The sequence below is a fragment of the Polyergus mexicanus genome, unplaced genomic scaffold (genome assembly GCF_030449975.1).
Source record: "Polyergus mexicanus isolate NDT 795.1 unplaced genomic scaffold, iyPolMexi1.0 SCAF_2, whole genome shotgun sequence".
Lineage (NCBI taxonomy): Eukaryota > Metazoa > Arthropoda > Insecta > Hymenoptera > Formicidae > Polyergus > Polyergus mexicanus.
The window spans coordinates 11,938,828-11,961,856 of NW_027223322.1; the positions used below are offsets into that span (position 1 = coordinate 11,938,828).

General features: G+C 43.1%; 1 protein-coding gene across 8 annotated transcripts in view; it reads right to left on the reverse strand.

Moving 5' to 3' along the window:
- The window catches only part of Dac (dachshund family transcription factor), a 183,995-nt gene that overhangs the window by 140,061 nt on the left and 20,905 nt on the right, over window positions 1–23,029 (reverse strand). For 6 of the 8 annotated variants that reach the window (XR_011447963.1, XM_070308730.1, XM_070308776.1 and 3 more), the window contains exon 2: window positions 3,924–3,971. The exons of the other annotated variants lie outside the window; for them this stretch is intronic. Coding sequence is in view for 5 of the 6 variants with exons in the window: in XM_070308730.1 (XP_070164831.1) it covers window positions 3,924–3,971 (48 nt within the window). In the remaining variant the exon portion in view is untranslated. The remainder of the gene's footprint in view (window positions 1–3,923; window positions 3,972–23,029) is intronic. 8 annotated transcript variants of the gene reach the window in all.

The following is a 23,029-nucleotide window of genomic DNA, read 5'->3' on the forward strand; positions in this document are numbered from 1 at the left end:
TCCTTTATTCTTGAGAGAATCAACAGCGATCGCGCGTCTTGACATTCGTGATCGAACGGCACGTAACCACTTCCGTTAAAAGAAAAAATGTTTGATAATTTTAGCGTAAATAATCGAAGCTAATATGCTTTGCAAATCATAGTCATAATTGTAATAAAATAAAAAGAGAAAGAGCATACAATGGATCGAGGAGGTTACCGTTAACGATAAGTAATGTCGGAGAAATCTATTCCGACTGAAATCTACACATTCCACTAAATTATGCGCTATTACGAGCAATCTTTCGCAGAGAGACCACACTTCGGCTCGATTTAATAGCGCTCGTTCACGGCTCGGAATTTAGAAATCGTCGATTATCTTACGATAATACGCGCCGCAATAATTCATTTTTTCACATCGGCAGCGTACGAAGAGAGAAATTCGTCGAAACGAATTTATCGATTTCCGAATTAATTTCTCGCTCGCTATCTGCCGACCCTCGGTTTTCGCCAGAGGAATCGGGGAGAGGAGAGGCCGGGTAAAAGGGCGTTGGAGAGGTGGAAAAGTATTCCCGGGAAATATTTCCGTTTTTACGTAGCACGAGCAGCGCGAGGGGCGAGTATAGAGACGGAGATGGGGGATGGGAGTTCTGATTTCATTAGGCTCTGTGTTATGCGATTAATTAAGTCGCGAGCTTCGAGGAAAAATAAGAGGTAGAGCGCGGATTGGACTCTCTTTCTCTCTCTTGCTTCCTATCTTGCTCTAGCTTTTTTTTTTTTACATTGCCCTCGTCTCTCCTTCTTCACCTCGTTGGAACAAGAGGCAGAGAGAGCGTACAGAGGACAGGGAAAAAATGAACTCGAGACATTTCTCGCCGAGGGATGGGCGTTATTAGCCAGCTTGGGGAAACTCTCCGAACCACCGACCAGCGAATTAACGCATAGCTGGACGGAATTCAATTCTTTAGGCATCTTTAACTCGCTATCGAGCCGGACAAATATCTCTTTGTGGGATAAAGACACAAAGAGGACAAACTATCATTTTTTAATTTTCCATCACCATTCGAGATACTGAAAATGTCAATGAAAGAAATTATACTAGTCCTCGCGCGAAATTGCGAGCGATAATTATCAAAATATCGACGCGACATCCGCGACGACCTCGTAAAAGGAGAACGTCGTCCTCCAATCTGTTCGCCATTTTCTCTCCCTCTCTCTCTCTCTCTCTCTCTCTCTTTGCCGGATGACTACTTTCGAGCCCCGGAAAATTCCGTCGTAACAATGTGACACCGGCGTTCGCAACGGTGCGCGATATTAACGACGCGCGGCCGTATTCGCTTTGTGAAGCGAACTATAACTGAATTTGGCCCCGTCATTTTATGCATCAGACTCGCCATGCCCGTATAACTGAATTCGATGGGTAACGCAATTATACATCTTTGCCCGCGCGTCGCGCAGATATACGCCGCGCTCCGCTCCGATACATGTGTGCGGACCACACCTACGCGGCTACCATTAATTATTATACATGCGTATATAGCGACGTGTGTCAACGATACGCCGGAAACTGCCAGATCGCGAAATTCGTGTTGAAATTCACGAATTCGTGACGAATATTTGATGTTGTCGGAGAATGCCGAAAACGAATAGTCTGAATCAAAGATTTATATCCTTTTATTATTTCTTAATCTCTTCATCCCGAGTTTGAATTACTTGACCAATGTGATAAATCGCGCTGACATTTTTATCAATTTACGTTATCGTCGACGAATTACATGCAGCGTGTATAGATAACGTATATGTGAAATAAGAAAAGTCAAACGGCGCGGACTGTTGCGAGCATGATAGCGAGGAAGAGGAAACGAGGCATATCGGACAGCGGAGAGTGCCGCATGCTATACGTATATCGGAGCACGGAGCGTAATAGTCCGGTATATATAGACACGTAGATATAACGCTCGACAGCACTCAATCAGAAGTCATAATACATTTACCACGACCTAATGAAGACTTGATGAAAGGCTACCGCTGGGACGGAGCCAGTGGTTCTCGGAGAGAGAAAAGAAGAGATGGCATGGTTAGCAAGAAACGATTCGATCGAACGTAGTTAATCGCGCGAAGGACGCGAGAAGTATTGAGAAAAATTTGCGTGATCAATTTTTGTAAAATAAACGTAAAATATCTTTATGTCGAAAAACGATATATAAATATTACAACGCGTGCATATGTCTGCGAACTGAAATCAAGAACGAGAAAACACTTTTTATCGTACATTACGGTGAAAAATGCGGTCTATAGAAGCAAAGGTATTAACGTCGAGTGGCAAATAGACTTTGGGAAAAACACAGGAGGCAGCCAAAGCCGCGAAATAGCTGTTAGAATCGCTGTATGCGAAAGATCTACGCCGCCCTTTTCCAGTTTCTTCGTCCCGGCCGGCATACGTAATCCTCGGAAATTAAAAATTCCCGCTTTTTCAAACGGTCTGAAGCGTCTGAGGCGAGCGAAGGGACTGACAGAGAGAGGGCGACTCGCCCCGTAGGCACTCAGCTGGACGCGGCTCCATTTACAGAAACTCCATCAAAGGGATTGTGGCATTACGCTTTAGAGTTTCGGTGTGCCTGGCAAGACGGCCGTTCTCTCGCTCCCCCCCCCCCCTCTCTCTCTCTCTCTCTCTTTCTCTCTCTCTCTCCGCGGCTGAGGATAAAGTGGCTGCGAGTGTACTCTCGTACAGTGACTTTGCTGGTCGCGAAACGTTCACCGTGTCTCTGCCGTAAATGAGTATTTGCCTTTGTGAATAAATAAAATGCATTACAAAGTTTCCGCGAGTTGTTCGGAGAGGCGAAGAAGCGGTACATGAAGACGACAAGGGAATTGCATAGGTAGAAAGTTTGTTTAGAGTCAGAAATAAAATTTGTGATTAAGAAAAGAGATTAATTATCTACGTTAACATTCACTTATCACGTTCAACTTCTATAAGAAGCAAGAGGATAAAGGGCATCGACGACGAGGAGAAAGGGGGAGGGGAAAAGATCGAATGTACAGAGCAGGGAGCAACATCTAAGACAATGAGATACGGACCTTTGGAGTAATCCTCCGGCCTTCCTTAGCGTATCGACATTAATTCCCTTGCCCCCAGCTTTTAACCGGAACAGACGCACCCTATAATAGGCAAGTTGGAATCCAATCTGCAAGTTTGCAAATTCGATTCGGCTGTCTTCAGCGAGAAGAGAGCGTCGAAGGAGCGAAGCTGCGCGAGATGCGCCTCTCAAGCGTGAAGCTTACGACGCGTGTGCGGTAATCGATGCACGATGTCTATGATGCCTTTGACCCTGGTCTTTGGCGCAAGATAATCGTCACATGCGTTATTCTATTCTTGGACCATCGGATCTCCACCGATATCAAAGTCGCATTACCCCCGTTTTCGAAGAAAGCGCCATGAAACTGAAGAATGTCAATGACCGGCTCTCTCTTTGTTCGAAAAAGCATTTCCGACCTCGTGTCACTGTCCTCGTGCGCTCAACGCAAATGTTAATCTCACCCACGATCTTTAGCCAGTATATAAAGTTACAACAAGCACGCTTTATTGTCGGAAGTCTTTATAAAAGATGTTAAATTAGAAAGAAGCTAATTAACTAATAATTTTAAGGAAAAACCTCCGCTAACTTGACCACTCCCATTCGAGAAATCAAACTTAGATATATAACGTAATTAAGCGTTAATTAATCGTTAATTTTTTTATTTGAATTTTTGAAGAATTTCTTTGTTATGGTATTTTATTTTGAGAATATAGAAACACTTTCCGTATACATCTTTTAAGCAATTTATAGGAATAAATAAAGCAGAATGTTTTTAACTGCTGCATCATTAAAAATTCGAATTTTTACGTGGTGATATATCTGTGTGACATTCTATTACCTTGGATAAAAAAAATAATTTATCACTTACCGGTACGATGTAATGCGCAACGACGGAGTCGAAGAATACCAAGTTGATCTGTAAAATACAAATATATTTACATTATATAAAATAATGTTCAAAATAATTAATATTTCAAAAAATAATTATTGCACACCATGACATTTTTATTTCTCTTTTGTTCCTTTAAATATATATTTGATAAAAAAGAAATTACGGAATTACTGACAAAAAGTTTTTATAAACATTTATAAAATATGCTAAATAAACACATAATTTTCTTATATAAATAATTCAAATAATAATAAATCTAAAACAATATTGAAATATTTTATATATATTTATATAAAAAAATTAATTATTATAAATATGTTATTAGTATTTTAATTACTTCGAGTATTTTAAAATAAAGTCTAAAATATTTTATATGCACAGTAATGTAAAATAAATTACCATCGCAAAACTAATCGAACAATTAATATAAATAAAACACATAATAAATTAACTAAACTAAATTGCTCATCCTTGGGTTACTCTATCATTGCCCGATGCCTCTCTTTCTCCTCTCTCGTTTGTTCTTTGCTGCTCCTTTAGCATTCACACAATACTTATTCGCGAAAACTCGATCAATTACGATCGCGCGAGCAATAATCAACAGAATACAACGATCGCGCGGCATTTTACATAGCAGTCCCAATATTAATCGCATACAACCTGCATTTTACTTTATATTGTATTTTATATCATAAAAGACGAAAAATAACAATTAGAAGAAGCTGCGACTTATTCGGAAAATCGCGCGATTAAATTTACACAATGTTATCTCTGCTGTTAATTAAATAGTATATTCATGCGTTTTACAACAATATATTTTACTGTCCCATTATAACAGAAGCAAACAGATATACAAGTTAAAATCAAATATAGAGATGGAATGTAATATCTCGGCATCACTCTGGCAATTTGAGCGATAGATTTTGAGCAATAGATCGAATAAATCGTATAAAAGACGCGTTTCAACAGATCACCGATGTACAAGTGCCAGATTTATGATACGTGAATGATAACAGCGTTAATGACAGTTATGCTTATTAAACGCAATATGTCGATTAATTAATTCGGTTTATATTTTTGTCAATGACTGACAAAATTCCAAGATGACATTATTGATAATACAATGCAATTTTGATAATACTGCACAATATAACTCGATACTACGACACTTTCAGTCATTAACAAAACGTTGCAAATACAAATCGAATTGATTCGAGTATTATTGTATTAAACCGAGTACCAGAATTTATTTATCAATGGCGTTTTATAATTTCGACGCTTGTACATTGGTTATCTATCGAAACTAGTGTTTAATATGATTCTTTAATGAATTTAATGAGTCGGCAAAACGATAGTATTCTTGAATATTATATCCTGCAAATAATTATCTGTGATTTTAACTTGTATATCTATTCACTTGTATTATAACGAGAGATAGTAAAATTGTTGTAAAATGCATGCATATACTATCTATTTGACAACAGAGATTGTGTAAATTTAATCGTATAATTTTTCGAACGAATCGCAGTTTCGTCTAACTTGTGATTATCCTCCTGTTATAATATAAAATAAAATGCGCCTCGTGTACGATTAACATTGGGAGAGCTATGTAAAGTGCCGTGCGATAGTTGTGTTCTATTAAAGAGTGCGCGGGCGTAATTAATCGTGTTTTCATGAGTGTGTCATGAAAGAGTAGCAAAGAACAAACAAGAAAAGAAGAGAAGGCCCAGGAAGACATCGAGCTGTGGAGCAACCATGAGGTGAACAATTTAAAATTTTGTTAATTTATTATTTATTTTACTAATAAATTAATTGTTCGCTTATTTTCGTGGTTCCATTTTACATCATTATGTAAAATAATACGTGCGTATAAAATATTCTATATTTTATTTTAAAATATCCAAAGTACTTAAAGTACGAAAAATATATTTATAATAATTAATATTTTTAAATAAATAAATAAAATATTTTAATATATATTTTGTTTAAGATTTACAACTATTTTAATTCATTTATACAAGAATTATATACGTTTCAATTTGGTATATATTTTATAAAGAACTGTATGTATGTTTAAAAAATTTTTTCGATATTTCTCTATAATTTCTATTATAAAATATTTGTTCAAAGAGAGATATAAATATTTAATTGTGCGCAATAATTATTTTTTAAAATATCAATTACTCTAGACATCGTTTTACATAATTCGAATATATTTGCATTTTAGAGAAGATCAACGTTGTGTTTGTTTTATAACTCTGTTGATCATCTCATATGCCGATAAGTCTTAAATTCTTTATCTCAAGAGAATCACATATTATATTTGATATCAATATGTAAAAATTAGATAGCCGTCTCTATCTGTGAATTGCAAACTTTGAATTTATTCTTCCTAACTAGCAGAAAATGATATTAGAAATGAGAATGCTGCAAACGTCACATTAGCTTCGCTTCCGGAAAACAGATAACAAATAAATAAAAAATAACACATTCGAATTTGATTTCTCGCGATGAATTAAAATGGCAGATTAGCACGAAGAAATAAAAGGGAATTAAATTTCGAGATCTGAAAAAAAAAAATCTTGTCCTTATGTATTCGTTATCTTGGATTTGGCGAATGTTTCGAAGGATATCGTGTTGAATACACGCGCAGTGCACGAGTTAGTATTCTCGGCGGAGTCGTGTATTATTCAAATTAGATTCCTCGGGTTGAGCGGCGTCGTAAGGTTTGATATAAAGCTCAAATAATTCTCCGCGAGGCGGTAGCGTGATCTAAGTACGAGCAATGCCGTCAGGGAAATGCTCGAGTTCACAGCAGCAGCGCACAGCGCGAGAAGAGCTCGTATAACCGACGATATATATCAACATCAGCAACGGGCCGTCAACTGGGAAAAGTTCTCGCGGAAGATAGCGGACGTTGAGAGTCGACTCTTGTCACACCGGTGTAACTTCATATATACAGTCGTCTCTCGCACATTGATCTTGATTACTCGTCGGGTTAATAAAGACCTTCGAAATAAAGCGAGTCGCTCCGGATATTTATTTCGCTTTTTCACGAAGCCAACAGGGAGATAAATCAAATAGCAGCTCATGTGTTTATCCTTTTAAAAATATAATAGAGAAAATAAGAAATTATTAACTCTTATTATACGTGAGTGATTTTTATTATAACGACTCTGCGTTTTCGCGCAGCTTTTTTCACGAAACTCGGCAATTAAAGGGTTAATGCGAATGTCGACATCGAAGCGAAGATGGTTCAACTCGATAAAAGCCGCGAACTTTATTGAAACTTTCTAAATTTCTCCAAGACGGCCCCCTCGTGGCAAAGTGCGCTGCGAAAGCAGAGAAACGCGGAGCATCTTACCCCTTGCGTTCGCATAAACGCAATAATTCGGAGTGGCGGTTCGCAGGGGTCGAGAAGAGAGGAAGGAATTGCCGGGGTGGTTGGCATGCGCGTAAATGTAGTTATAAATAAATCTAGAGGCTCTTAATGTTTGCCGTGCTCCGCGGAAGCGGCGGTGGAGCGTAGTGAAGGAGAAATTCGGGGCAAAGAAGAAGCCAAGAGGGAAGGAGCGAGAACACGGAAGGAGATTGGGAGGGGGCAAGGGCACCCCGAAAGGGTAGAAACCCAAGGGTTGTGTACGCTAGGATCCTTAGACTTCCTTCTGCAATACTAGCTAGAAGATACGAGTCTCGATTCGTTGCAGGATACTCTATCCGCTTATGGTGTAAAAAATTAGACGGCTGTCATCGGAAATAAACACATCGCGAGGAGATCGATGTTCCACGCTTCCTCTTTCGCGGCGCAAATTAATGACTATCGCGGATGTTGGGCGGGGAGGTTGAAAAATTAGCGGTCTTCGCCTTCTTTACGCGCATACAATTAAAAGAACACCCGTGTGCACGCAGCGCGCTGCTCGTACCCCCGCCGTTCATCCGATTGTCGGCCGAGTCTTTTAATTTCTTTTCCCGCGTGGCCGCCGACGATCTCGTTCGGATAAGAGTGCACTGTATTACGGCGCATTCGCACGGTAGGCAAAGAACTCGTTGCTTCGCACGCTCTTGGAAACGGCATTGCAATCATTCCGTGAAGAACGTAAAAGAATGGGCGAAGAATGAGTGAATCTTCTCGGACAATTCGTAATATATAGTCTAATGCATATACATATATTTCCGTTTTTAGAACGATATTGTGTTTCTTGACGTAATGTTATATATAAGTTAATCGGAAATTTCAAGATTATCGTTTTCGGAGAGAAAAAGAGAGAGAGAAACGAAACTGAGTCTAGATAAAAATGAGCTCTCAATTTGCCGTTAATTTCGCGGTCATTTGTCGCGATAAGTTTTCGTGGATCCCGCGCTATCTATTCCCCGTTCCGGATATCCGAAGGCATAACAAAGGGCGCCCTAGTGAAATGAGTCGCGAAATTGTTCCGGTGGAATTTATCAATTTTCTTTGAGGGATTCTAATTGTACTAATTTGTTGGCCCCCCGAGAGGGCACGCCATCGGCTTCGCGGATTCGCCGTCGTCGAGGGGGAAAAGGATACGACGGAATCCGATCGTTTAATCTCCAAGATCGCTCTCTTTCCCGCCCCTTCGGTAACGCGGGAGACGTTCGCTCGAGACGTATATCGCTACGTACGATATCCAAAGACGAACGAACGCATCTCTCCTCACCTTCAGCCTTCGGCGGAATGCTGATTCAGTCTAGCGTGAGTGAAATGGGTTGCTTGTTTCATCTCCGAAATCATCGATCTCCGATCTTCTCCTCGAAGAGAGAGCTACCGCCGAATTTCCACTCGAAGGAAACTTCGCCCCGCGTTAAATGCAATCGGACGTAGCATCGAGCGAGTCGAGAAAAATAAATCGTATAATTAATTTTACAGCCCCTCTCTTTTGTTTAATTATTATTATCGATTGCCGAGGATAAACGAAATATTTAATTTTATTTAAATTATCCCTCCGTTCCCTTTCTTCCTCCCCGGTTACAATATTTTATAGATCGCGATCGGTTTTTTGACACGGACGTGACGTCGAGCATTCTCGCATGACATCACACATTCCTAGCTTGGCGAAAACACGCGTGAGAGTGCGCGAATTAGATGTACCAGGATGCATTCACAAGCTATACGTAATCTCACGTTGTTTTTTTAATTGACGCGCTCTGCATTTCTGTGCCAGTGGCGAGGCCGTTGCCTACTCCGTCTACATCGTGGATATTCATGGTGATGATGTTACGAATTTATCGCGTCTTATTATCTATACGGATTCACCGGAAAACTCACGCTCGCTCCATATCTGCTTCGTCTCTCTCTCTCTCTCTCTCTCTCTCTTACATATCATCGATCTCCTTCTCGAGTTCGTACAAAATCCTCTTTCGCTCTTTCTCGTTTAAATGTATCCGTCTTCATCTTTCTTTTCAATGACATAATATTATGTCAATTTCGCCAAGACATTGTTTACCATCTGTGAATGTCAATATTTCGTGCGCGCTTATACATACATACATCTTAATATATGATTTATCGCCGCTTGTACCCGTTGCAGAGTTTCTCGCTTTTGAGTTTTTCCTCTGGATAATAAAGCGAATGTGAAGAACGGAAATAAGAAGAAGAAAAATGATTCGCAGGAGTGCGACTCTGCGAGGTTGACGCGAGGCGAGATAAGTAGAACTCGGCCGTAATTAGCGTTACTTTTGCAAAGTTAATTACGAGGAGGATTCCGCCGGCGGCGAGATTCGGGAAGATGAAAAATTGAGACGGAGAGAGAGAGAGAAAAAGGAGACAGGACGAGAGGAGATGATCTTTGGGAAAGAAAGAACCCGCGGCCAATGAGGAAAAGAATCGAGAGCTCCGGGGCTGATATCAAAGCGAGGCAAACAATACGGCGAGATGCTGATGCGATTGTATTACGGCTAGTGGATCGGCGATCCATTGTCTCGTCACGTTCTGCCCACTCGATTCCTTTATCTCGATCCCCAGAATACTCGTATCGTGTCATATCGAGTGAGCATCCATCGAAAGTAGCACGCTCTCTCGTCCGCGCGCGGAGGGGTTTTCATCGTAATACGAAATCTACCGGGATGCGATACAGTTACACGCATTCGCACGCATGCATCGTATCTGTCTAATATGGGGGACGTGCGAGATAAAAATGCGCTAAAGATATTCGATTACCGATCGATCTCGTCGACTTGCCTGTGTCGCCTCCAAATAGACGGAATATGAGATTATCGGCAGATAACCGCATCACTACTCCGATCGATCATATCTACACAATTCCCGTCTCTCGTATTATAATGATAGGAAACAGACGCGTCGCGATTTATTCGGCGGTATGTAATTATATACGGGGCGCGGCGCGTATCGTAATTATATGATAAATCCAAATGAGAGCGGCGGAGATGCGTGGCTGCGCGGCTAAAATAAATGAAACCGGCGTGAAAACGAAATTGGATACACACGATCCGGCTGGAACCGGAGTCGCTGGCGGAATTTATTTGTTTTTCATTCAAATCGCCTCATCTCGCATTTATGTATTCCGTGATATTGCACTTTTTAAACTCGCCTGCTTTCATCGCGCGCCCCGCTGGATATTAAGACCTCCGGCAGCGGTGTATTAGTCGTATAAATTTACTTCGAATGACGTTGAATTCTCGTTCTCCGCAGCACGGTACATACAACGCCCCTCGAACCCATTTCTCTCTCTCTCTCGCTCCTTCCGCCACTTTGTGGCGTTTCTCGAGCACGCTGTATAACGACGATTTATATTAATTATAGTCGCCTCGCGAAATACTCGAGAACGACGATTAATGACGCCGATGCATCGCGCGAGCGTATACAAATAAGCTGCTCGATTATTTACATAATTGGCCTTCTCTCGCGCGTCAGCGGATCGCCATTCGTCAATCTCGACAGAAAAAAGCCGGCGGAAGAAAGTCGATTGAAAAGCGCGCGCAACGCGAACGACGCATGACGGATTTAAAAACACATCGATTTTATAACGACAACGAATGCCGCGTGAGAAATATGAAGATTGGAAAAAAAATGTAAGTGGTAATAAAAAATCAGAGGAGAAGAACGCCCGAGTGAGTGGCGGCGCGAAAGGCCGGCGGACGGGTGTTGCGGAATAATTGGTCCGAAGTATTTTTTAATCGAAGCCGAAAAAATGTACGCGGCGGCACAGCAGTATAGAGCAGAAGCAGCGACTACGGGGGGGGGGGGGGAGGAAAAAAAAACGAGAAACGCGCGGACGGATAGAGGATGAAGGTGCAAGAGAATGGGCAGGCGAGCGAGCGAGCGAGCGGAAAGATGGGAAAGAGAAAGAGAAAAATATAGAGAGGGGAAGAGAGAGAGAGAGAACGCGCGAAAAATTTCCCTACCGTTTAACTGTAGGCGTTGCTCGCGTTTTTAATCGACTCCCCGGCGTACACTCTCAAATTCCTTCGGTTAATTACGCGGATTTCCAATGCATCTAGACCCCGTGGAATTTTTACGATTGCCCGACCGCCGCCCTTCCTATCTATACCAATGGAGATGGGATTTGTACGACTGAAATATTCCAGGGATTTAATTTTATAAATGACCATCCTGTCCCTGCCGCGGGCTGACGATTCTTGCTCGATCGATCACCTCGGCTCTTCGCTATTTTCTGTCTTCTACGTTCCGTACGAGACACGAAGGGTTGGCTCGCGTTATGCGATGACTTTTGTTGAGAGAATAAAAATGTCGTTGTTTTAACTCGTTTAATTTTTCAATTCTCTCGTAGAAAAGTTAATTACATAGCACACGTAGCATACATAGATTCGAGACAATTGTTCAATCCGAATAAATCCCAACGACGTGAACGAACCATGGGCCGACGATAAATAAATCGACGTTGAAAGTATATAAAAAAGCGACCGAAGGAGAATCTCAACGTTATAAATAATTCAACTCCTGTCCAGGGCGAAATATCGTTTCCCTCGTATTTCCCCTTTCCCCCTCTCACCAAGTTCTACGCGACGGTCAAAGGGGAACCGTAATCTTTTCGCGAAAGGGTTTTCGCGAGAGCACCTGAGAACCAGGCAAAAGTCTTCTCTCCGACACCCCCTAAATACTTAATTCCATTCTCGGCTAATTGGACAGTTTTATTAAGGGATGCATATTTCAGATGGCGTTTTTATTATGTCTATTGGGAGCGAAGCGCGCTTTCTCGCCGTCGACGACGCAGAGAAAAAAAAAAAAAAAAACGGAAGAAGAAGAGAAAGGCGGAAGATCGCGCCGCGATGCTATGTATAGAAGGGTTGCCGTTAGGGGCTGCAGGAATTAGATTTTAACCCCTTGAAAAGTATTAGCACGCTCGACAAGAGAGACCCTCGGATAAAGAAAGAGAAAGTATAACGGACAAGGAAAAGGGAGCGGGGGAGAGGGCAGGGTCGATGCGAACGCAGCCCTTTACTCCCGGCCACAGACGCCCGCGGTATTGTCTCGCAGATTAAAGTAAAAGTGTAATTTCTCGAGAACGAAGATCGCTTTTATGCCTTATCTTCTAACCTCTTCTTCCTTTTCTTCCGGACATTATGTACTATTATAGAAGGAAAAACGCATAGCGATTCGATCTCCTCTATAATCAGTTTCTTCAAAATTTTGTCTTGATTTTTAAAAGAATTCGAGAAAAATATTTCTATGCTCGCGTAATTTTATAATGAAGATAGATTTAGTATAAACACGAAATTTGTATTATAAAGTAAATTCTCTTGCTCAATTTTTGCCTACGAGATGAACCTCCGGTGAATTTGGTTCGTCTCCTTTTCAAGCAAATAAGAGAATCTTTCGAAGATCCGCGCGATCGAGGAGGGGAGGAGACGGGCTGGTTGTACGCGCGTGTACGGCTCGTATAAATTTTAATAAGTCTCATTCGCCGACCCTTTGAGCCCGACGAAATGAACGAATTAAAAGTTTCTCTCGCTTTAGTGGTCTCGCGGTTGACATTTCGCCGCGCGGCATGATCTCGCGGAATTGCTCAACTTTCGCCGTTTGGAGAAAAAGCGAGCGCGCCGGCCCGCGGAAATTCGCCAAGAGCATTCTGAATTACTCATGTACAGCGCCGCCGGATTATCGGAGGGAAGACCGAAAGGAAGACCGAACGCGGTGTGTTCTATTAAAGTAATTTCAAGTCGTATCGCGATTTTACGTCTCCTACAAATCGTGGATAATTGAAGCACGGTTAAAGATGAGATACTCGAGGACAAAATTAACAGCGGTAAACTCTTAGAGATTGGAACTGCGCGCGACATTATCTTTTAGATATAATTTGATATTCGTACGATACGAATATCTTTGGTTAATGCGAAATTAGATTCGCTGCGTTCTCGTATCCGAATACGGTGTAAAGGAAATCGGCGAAGCGACCCCGGCACGCGTAACGCTCCCTCGTTAACCCCTTTCCCTTGGAGTGCATCGTCTTCTGCCCTCGCTCTCGCGAATCCGAGGAACCGAGTAAGATTTCAATTAAAACAACCCCCCGGCAAGGCGGGGATTAGCTGTACGAATCCGTTCCGCAACCCCCCCGGCGCAGACTCGGTTATGACACGGCATAAATATCAATGTAAATTATCCCGGCGAGAGAAGCGTCGTGCGCGAAGGAGAGATCGCCAAGACGCCACGCGGACTAACGGAGGCCTTTATGAACGCAATCATCGCGCGATTTTGCATTTATGAGGTTTAAATTCGTATCACCTACCGTCGCTTGTTCCGCTTGTTACGCATCAACCCGTTGCCGATTTTCCGTACTCGCGCTGAGACTAGCTGTTGTATAAAGCGTCAAAGATGATATGAATAATCGAAATTAAAAGAAGAAAAAAAGCTATCACGCGGTATTAAAGAACAATTATAATGTGAAGGGGAAATGAAAGCGAAGGAGATGCGTGATGGAATTAAATTTTTGCCAACAATTTTAATTTTTCTTCTATTATTGAAGATGGTATTCTGGACGGAGTACGAAACTGATTCTACTACAATAACTGCAGAAAACGCGCTATCGGAATATACCGGGTATACGTAGATACGTTTACTCTACTCGCGTTACATAGCGATACGTTACAGGCGGCGCGTCAAATAATAATTTTCCCAACGGAGGCAGGGTGGAGAATCGCAACTGCGCTCGTTCGAGTCGACGGAAAATCATACTACGAAATCATAATTAACGGAATTATGTCGGAGGTAACCCGATACGTTTTCGAGTGGAGGGATGGAATCGCGCGAGTAGTGTAACAGTCGAGGGACGAGACGGCGAAGAGAGACGATGTTTTCCAGGGGGCTACATCTAAGAAGGGTTGCGCTCGTCGAGAGACGCGCCCCCATTGCGCGTACATACGCTAGCACGCACATACGCACGCACGCACGCACGCACGCACGCACGCACGCACGCACGCACGCACGCATTCGCGACGTAATGAACGTGAAATTAAACGACGCGCCTCCGCGCTCGCGCGAGCCGGGGAGATTGCGTTTTGCTTTATTCAGGAGGTTTTAATTATACAATGCCTCGGCATATCGGCGGCCGAATATCGCTCTCCACGCTCTGTTTCGAAACACTTTGAGAAGTCGAAACGATCGCCGGTTAAAAATGCGCCACGTCGGAGAAACACGGGTTTAATATGCCCATCGTTAGCATTCCTCGCGGTGAAAATAAAGCGCGGCGCAAATCTACGAAGCGATGATAAGTGTTAGATGAAGACCATCGTTTTATATAAGAGAGAGAGAGAGAGATTATAAAGATTACATACAATTTTATTAATTTTACACTACTCTATTTCGCGTGCATGAAAAATCGCGACCAAAGGAAATTGGACGCGAACGAAAGTTATAAAACTCGAACATTGTTTCTAGAGATCGATTCATCTGACATCCGCTTTAACGCACGGAATGTGGCTAACTAATTGCTTCATTTCTCGCTCGAGAACATTATTGTTAACTTTCATCTACGACAAATATTATGTTATGTATTACAAGGAAAAAGAAAGAGACATTTCTTTCTACTTTTACATTTATATCTTACAATTAAAGGAAGCGCCCGAGAGAGAAACGTAGAAAGTAATTTTACATAAAAACTGAAATGCATACTTTACGTGTGGCACGTATATCGCAAAGATGTATAAAATGTAAAGGGAAAAATAAGCGTTCGCTTCTCATATTGAATTCTGTAACAGAACGATAATAATGACGTATACGCGAAAACGCGTTTTGAAAAGAATCATCGGAGGAGAAGAGAAATCCCGGTTGAAATCCGCATCCGCTCTCGTGAAGAGCCGAGCCGGGGCGTAGCGAGAGAAAACGCAGATAGATGAAGAGGACGAGAAGAAGAAGAAAAAGAAGAAGGGGGTTCTAGACGGAAAAACGAAAGAGGGCCAAGAGGGCGTTAACTGAACTTTAATGGAGATCATAGATAAAACGTTCTGGCGGACGTTGAAAGAACTCTTTGACGGATTACGCCTAAATCGTATCTATCTCCTCTCCGCGTCTCCGCATTGTCGAGACAGAGAGAGAGAGAGAGAGAGGGAAATCGCTATTGCGTATACCTGAAGAACTCGCAAGACGGCAGCGAGGGGTCGGTGGGTAGCTAAGGCTAAGTGTTATAATACCTGAAACCCGATGGACTTACGAGAGGGGAGGAGGTAGAAAAACCGACGAGAGAGCGCGAGGGGGAGGAGAGACTCGCTTACTACCGTGCGAGAGAATATTCTTCGGAATAACCGACCGGATTCCAAGTCTCTCTAGTCTTCCCTTTCCCTTCCCCCTTGCCCCGGGCTGCCTTTTGTCGGTGGCGTTTGGATCGGTATCGTTGTCACGATCTGCCAGACCCGACTCCTGGATGCAGCATCGCGTTGGTTGCGGTCGCGCCGTGCAAACGTGCTTGATTTCACCGGAGATTCATGCCGGCGATTCTGGATAACGGAATTGAAAATTTTATTACACCTGCGCGTACGATAGCGCGATCGGGGAGTAAGGAAAGGGAAGAATCGTTAAAATATCGCGCGCCGCGCTTCGTTTAGAGACGGATTTAATCTCTCGTCTGTGCGCGAAGATTCCTTCCACCGACATTTATTATGCGCAGATAGTTGGCGAATATTGTGCAAAAACCGGCCGTTTTATTATCCTTATCTCGGTGAAGAGCTATAACGGCGTATTAAAGGAGCGCGTTGGTATTGGGGAAACTGGGTCAAGCGGATGGTTCGACCGCGCGGCAATCTTGTACAGTTTTGTTAAATATTTATGAATTTTTCACCCGATGCGCATTAACGCAATCCTGAATAAAGAAGCACGACAAGTCGACGTTCAGTATTAAACGGAGAAGGACTAATGTCTCGAAACAATTAATATACAATTTTGATCGACAGCTCGGCGTTATTCTCAACGAATATACATACATATATTCGGCTTACGAATAAAAGCTGCGACTTTGTCACTCTGTCTCTTTATGCGAAAAATCGGCAGGCGCGACCCTACCAGCTACGCGGAAAAATGTCGCATTTTTTTCGCCCCTGGCAAACGAGAGATTTCCGGCACCCTCTCGGGCGGAGGAGTGCCGCCACGCGTACTTTCCGCCCTTTTTCCCATTCTCTCCGTCTCCTTCTCTCTCTCTCTGGATTTGTACTCGCGCGTTGGTCGAGAGGACGAAAAAGGAAGCGAGAGCGAGAGCTCAACAAGTCGAATAAAAAGCTCATAAATAAAGAGGAGGAATTCTCCCTTGCTCTCTCTCTCGAAGCGCCCGGTTGCCCGCGCCGTTTCCACCCTCTCGCATCCCTCGCAGTTTCTGCGAATGTCCCCGCGGACACCTGTTGCTGTTGCTCTCCGCGCGGCGACGACAAAGAGAGAAACGTAGAAACGGTAAACGGCGATCGTGGAAGCGCGAGCGAGACGGGACGGGATGGGACGGGGAGGAAATTGGAGCTATTCGACGTCCTGATTCCTCCTCATTGCCGAGTGTCGACCGGGCGCGATCACAACACGCCACTGATCCACCCTCGACGAGCTTGAACCGAATGTGTTTGGGAACGGAAGGAGGTGAGCGTGACGCCGTGAATAATGTCTCTGCGTTTGCCATTCGCTTTCGTTATTTTCGCTCGTGCTCTTTCCGACTCCACATATCGTATATCGTTCCGTTTAAATTTATCTCACCCGTGAGAATGAGATTCTACAGGTTGTACAAGCATAATATAAATGTATGGGTCTTATTTAATTTGATAAATCTTACAATCTTTTCCTACTATATAATTTCTTTAATTCGCAATCTATTAGAGATACGTATAATTGAGTTAAAATGCATAGTTTTTTTTTTTTTACATTTCACGCGTGCAAATTATCTTATAAAATTTTTCATAATATTGTTTCATAATCGTTTCGAATATTTTAAAATATTCGAGATATATACCAGCTGAGAATAAAGATTACGCTTCCAATTAACGTATTTGAAAGAGGCAAAACAAAACGCAAAACTCTAATTTTACGAGCTTTATCAGAATGTCATGTCCGACACCGTGACAGCGCACCGCAAGCGGGGCCACGGGTATCCGAGGCAGCTGCTGATTTGTGATAAATGGAATCCGGGGAACGCGACAGGAGTGGGAATAGTATGCCCGTCGGGTCGTCCCGCTAATTACGGGGTGGCCTGGAATAAATTACAACCGAAAACGCCAACTCGTTTTGTATACCGCCGTATTATAATTCCGCATCGTCGTTCTCGCTGCGGGCAGGAAAAACGATAATCCAAGGAGCAGGGATGTCCGATATTTTCGTCTCGACCTTCCGACGTGTACGAAAATATGCGAGGTATTTTATTTGCCAATATCTGAGCGAGAATACGGAGAGTCGTCGTGGGATGTTTCAATTCCGGACTCACCGCGACCGATCCCTCGACCCGACAAATTGAATCGAACGCCGAGAAGATCGTCCAAGGTCCAGTTCTCCCTTCCATCGCATCGGCCGAAATGATTTTTCCAGTAGCGTTGGAAAGACAAATTGAGAAGAACGATGAAATATATCCAACTGACTTTCGAGCTAGCCGAGATGTCTCGATTCTCTGACGAAAGCAATCTTATACGATTCGAAGGCGGAAGTAATTGCCCGTTTTTTTTTTTTTTCCAGAACGTGATAATAAAAGTCGGGAAATAAAAGAGACGAGATCTTATTGGCGAGGCAATGAGGTCCATTTGCAAGGATTAACTTTGCGAAATTGGACCTCTTTTAAACGTTAAACAGTTCGCGTCGGAATAATAAGACTCTGGGCATTATTCCGTATCGAATGCGTTTTCACTCTCTCTCTATCTCTCTCTTTCTCTCTCGCGGGGAGAGAAAAAAAAGGAAAGAAGAACGAGGCGAGAGTTCTGTCTGCACAAGCGCTGGGGCTTTTATCCGGCTCGCCCGGTCCCTCGGGTATTCCGGGTATATAACCGACGCCGACTCTCGATTACAACTTTTTATTGCATTTCCATTTCATCTCTCGCCCAGCCGAGCAAGGAGAGGAAACTCTCTCGCGAGCGACCGGGCACCCCGGAGTGAGATTGAAACGAATGCGTTTTAAACGCGATTATTGCTCCAAGTCTCGGGCAAACCCGGGGGGAAAGCGGACGTTCGTAATATACGTTTGTGACGCGCGCACGTCACGATGAGATCTTGCGACGACAATTTTAAAAAAAGCGAACATTTTTTCAGCGATTTTTACGCGCTTAAATATGTATAGACACAAAGCTAATAACATATAATCCTAGAGCAGCGGTATATCAAATTTCGCGACAAGGCGAGTGAATTTTATTTTAAATCTACGAAATATCGATGCACTCGACATCGCTTTGTATTCTTCGATCCAAGTCGCGAAAGTATAAAGGAAACGTACGTAGATAACGACCAGTTCGAAACACCTTCGTATTTCGAGATAATAAAGCGAAGAGGCGGAACACCCGCCGTGTCATGCCGCTATTATTTATTGAGTTAATCTTGGGCAAACACACACACACACACACACACACACGCAGCGGATATGATTCTTTTTCTTTCGTTCTTTGCTTTTCCCTCTCCTTCTCCCCCGTTCCGTTACTCGCCATGGACGTGGACCGAGGAGCACCAGAAGTTTCAACGCTACCGGAAGCTACGATGAGATAGCGCTAAGGGCAATTTGTCGGAGCGAAAGATATAACGCGCGCGCGTGTATTCCTCTCCTCCGCGAGGCAAATCGGCCGGTCGAGTACACGCGTTCTTCGATGCGCACGCGTGATTCCGATGAGCAACGTTGCGGGAGTTTCAACGATATGATTGATGAAACAAACGTATCTCACGGCGCGGAAAAACTGGGATCGTGAAGATGGTTGGAACAATTCTCGCGCCCAAAAAAAGAAAATACCGTTCAAAAGTCCAGATTGAGTATACATATATCGAGACAGAAATATTGAGTTACCTTTTTTTTTTTTTGTTATATCTACATTTTATATAATGTCTGTCTGTCAAATTCGAATAAAAAAGAAATGAATATCTCGGAAACAGAAGGATGACAATATTGCCAATAAGTACGACCGAAGCCGTATTCGCGCGCACCGGGTAGTTACCCTCCTGCTGATGTCTTCTTTTCCCGACGCGTATCCGAGATAATTCGGGGATGCGTGAAATCCTGCTATTTACCGCGATAATCGGGGCGTGAGCGATATTTGCAAGAGAAAGAGAGAAGCTGAGGGAGAGAGAAAGAGGAAGGCAGATGGACCAACGACAGAGACGATGACAGTAGCGCGTAAGCAGCGGCGAATATCTGTCTCTCTTTCTTGCTCTCTCTCTCTCTCTCTCTTTCATTCTAGAGGCGGTCCTCGGAGGTTTAGAGAGCATTCAGAATGCGTTTAGGGCATCGCCCGGATGAGGACTGTCGCGCAACCGAATGTCGGCCACCCGTGGCGATCGACGGGGGCGTGAAATCGGGCGCCTCTTTAAACGCGAGGTGACACCCGCGGGGCGATTATGCGACAGGATGACAGGAGCGGGCCGACGAAAATAGAGCGCGGTGCCCTTTCAGGTACCGTCAAGCGTGCCGAGCGCGAGAGTGCAGCGCGTGAAATATTAAGGGCAGGCATCTCGATCCGAATCCGAAACACGGTTACACCGTGGACTTACATGGCGCGCGCTAACCCGAACAAAACATTGCACCCTCGTTGTACGAGACAAGGGCGTATTTCAATATCAGCCGTAAGGACTCATTAGTTTAACGTAGATCACTGATAGGCAATCTAATAGAGATATTGAAAGAGAATTAAATATTATAATTCGAGAGGAAGCGCTAAAGGAAATGTAGAGAGAGAATCTTATAAAGTGAAAAATATTATATTTCACTGACGTGTGAATAATTTTAGTTTCGGCAAGTCCGACATGAAAAAGAAAAAAAGAAAAATATTTAACGCGTTGCTCGAATATGATTTAAAGGCAGAGAAAGAAGATTAGAAGAACGACTCTAAAATTTCTAAGAGAAAAGAGGAGGGAGACAGAGAGGATGCTGAAATCGAGACGAGCGGAATCGCGGAGAAGAGAGGAGACGCGTGTTATTAACGCGGAGCACATACGGTATCCGTGGCGTTGTCGATCTTCGTTGGCAGCCCGTTTACCATGGCCGGCGAAAAATAAGCGTCGCCGATAAGCATCCGGCGCCGGATAAAAAGGAACGTCTATAATAACACAGCGTCCATCCCCGAAGTCTCGAGCCGAGACGAGTCGCGCGGCGCGAGTAAATAGCCGCGCGTCGCGCACAATCACGATACCCGGCGCGCTCAGGTATCGCCATTACCGTACCCGTGGGATTATTATTTACGGTTACCATAACTCCCAGGCTCCGTTGCGCTTAAGATCTTAAGAGAGACCCGTACGTACGCACGTACGAACGGACGTAAGTGGAAGAAACATCACGAACGATTTATTCGCGCCGGCTGGCGCGAGACTTTTCTACGCGCCAGCGTAGAACGCCCGCAGAGAGTCTCGCGTTGACGAAATTATATGGCTAATCACACCATCAGCGACGCTAATTCCCAAAGTATCAGTTTCCTTTTACTCTCGTTAACATTGTAAGCTCCGAATACCGCTGATCTTTTTTATTTTAATGCGATATATCAATGTGGTATTTTAAGAAGCGACGGTCTTGTAAACGCTCGTATCCTACGTCGTTTCGTATATATTGAACGACACGAAGCAAAAGCAATACGATCCATACGCATTAGTGTCTGCAATATTACGTACATAATTCCGGCATAACGCACGTTTTACGTAGCCACGTGTTACAGTGACAATCAGATTTGTCCAATTGCGGCAGAAGTCACGTTGTGTCACCAAAAGTGGACAGAGGTGCGCGACAAATAATGTAATCGCGATAATTAATCGTGTAAGAATCCCCTCGCGAACGTGAAAAGATCGCAATAGAAGAATATACGAACTGTCGAGATGGCAAGAAAGAGTGACGAAGAAGGGAACGAGTTTGGAAGACGAGAAAAATACGTCTCGCGTAACGCCTCGCAATTTCAGCGTCTAGGATATAGTTTAATAATGAAGGTGCGCCCTCGTATATATGTGGAAGGTGAAAACGGAAATTCTCCTCTTTTACCAACATCACGATCGATACTTCGGCAAAGGTGAATTCCGTTGCGGCACTCGTGACATTACGATGGAACGGTACACACGTATAGCGTAACGGTATCTCGCGAATGAAACTTTGAAAGGTATATATACTTTGATACTTTGAAAGGCGAATTAATACGAGAAATTCAGGAAAATAATTTAGAGTTTCATCTTTCTTTTATATCGTATATGAACATCGCTTGCACTCTACGTCCTTTTATGGAGCGGCCAGGATGCACTCATCGTCGTACATATATGAACGTATGCTAATGCCTAAACGCACGAAGGCTTAAAGAGTGCACGCGTAACGCTAATGCGCTCCAGACTGGCTGCATTAACGACTTGCGTATTAACAACCTCGCTAGGCGCATTATAATGTCGAGGGCGAGGATATTAATTAAGAACGCACGCACATTCCGGAAAGAAGCCAACTCCAATGCTCACATGGTAGCACTCGTTATTAGGGAGAGAGAGAGAGTTAAACGGGTATTAAATGCAAGAAAATTTTATGTTACTCGCTACTGCGATTATCAGCGGCATTAGCGTGAAATAATTAAGTGATAACTTCATTACAAGTTTCTAACGTTTAGAGATATGAGATGATATAATATATTGTAAAAATAATATTACGAAGTACGAGATGTACAAGTGATATATGTGATGTACACATACATCACATATATCACTTGTCTACAAAGTTCTGTCTAAAATAACATTTCCAGTATCAATTAAAAATCGATCAGCGTTGAATAAAAAGTTCAGACTGAAGGCAATTTGCATAATATGGTGAAATGACAATTAACGTCTCGCGACGTAATCGTTTAACCGTGTGCCTCTGTTGAATGGAGACGTCTTGCGTGCACCACGTGCTACGAACGCGCATGTTACGCGCGCGAGAGCGTGACCGTGAGAATAGGAAGGACGCGCCTTAAATTGTCGCAATATTGCATTCACGCGTCGACAGATCTGCATAAGAGGAGCCGAACGCGTAGCTTTCGCGAGAAAATCGCGGAAGAAAATAATGATATATATCGCGCGAAAATAATATTAAAAAAAAAAAAAAGTAAAAAGTATTCACAGTCATGAATATCTATATCTATGTATATTCATTGACACATGGTATTCGCTGACGATTCGAAATAAAATTACGATTGCACTACATGCGAATTAGCGCAATTAGTGTTCATGTCGGCGGTGAAATTGAACCGGTAACACATTTCGCGTGCATATTTCGCAACCGGATAGGAAAACTGCCGACTCTCACGCACAACTACTTCGAGAATTCGAGAAAGGAACGTGACAATTATAACATAATTATATATTTATTGTTATTTCGAAAGGACACATCGCGACGAGATCTCAAATAAGAAATTGGCAAAAGTATGCGTACGGCAATAGGACACAAGAAAGAGAGACTAAAAGAAACGTCCCGCAGCCCCGTACCACGAACTCGCCAACTTTC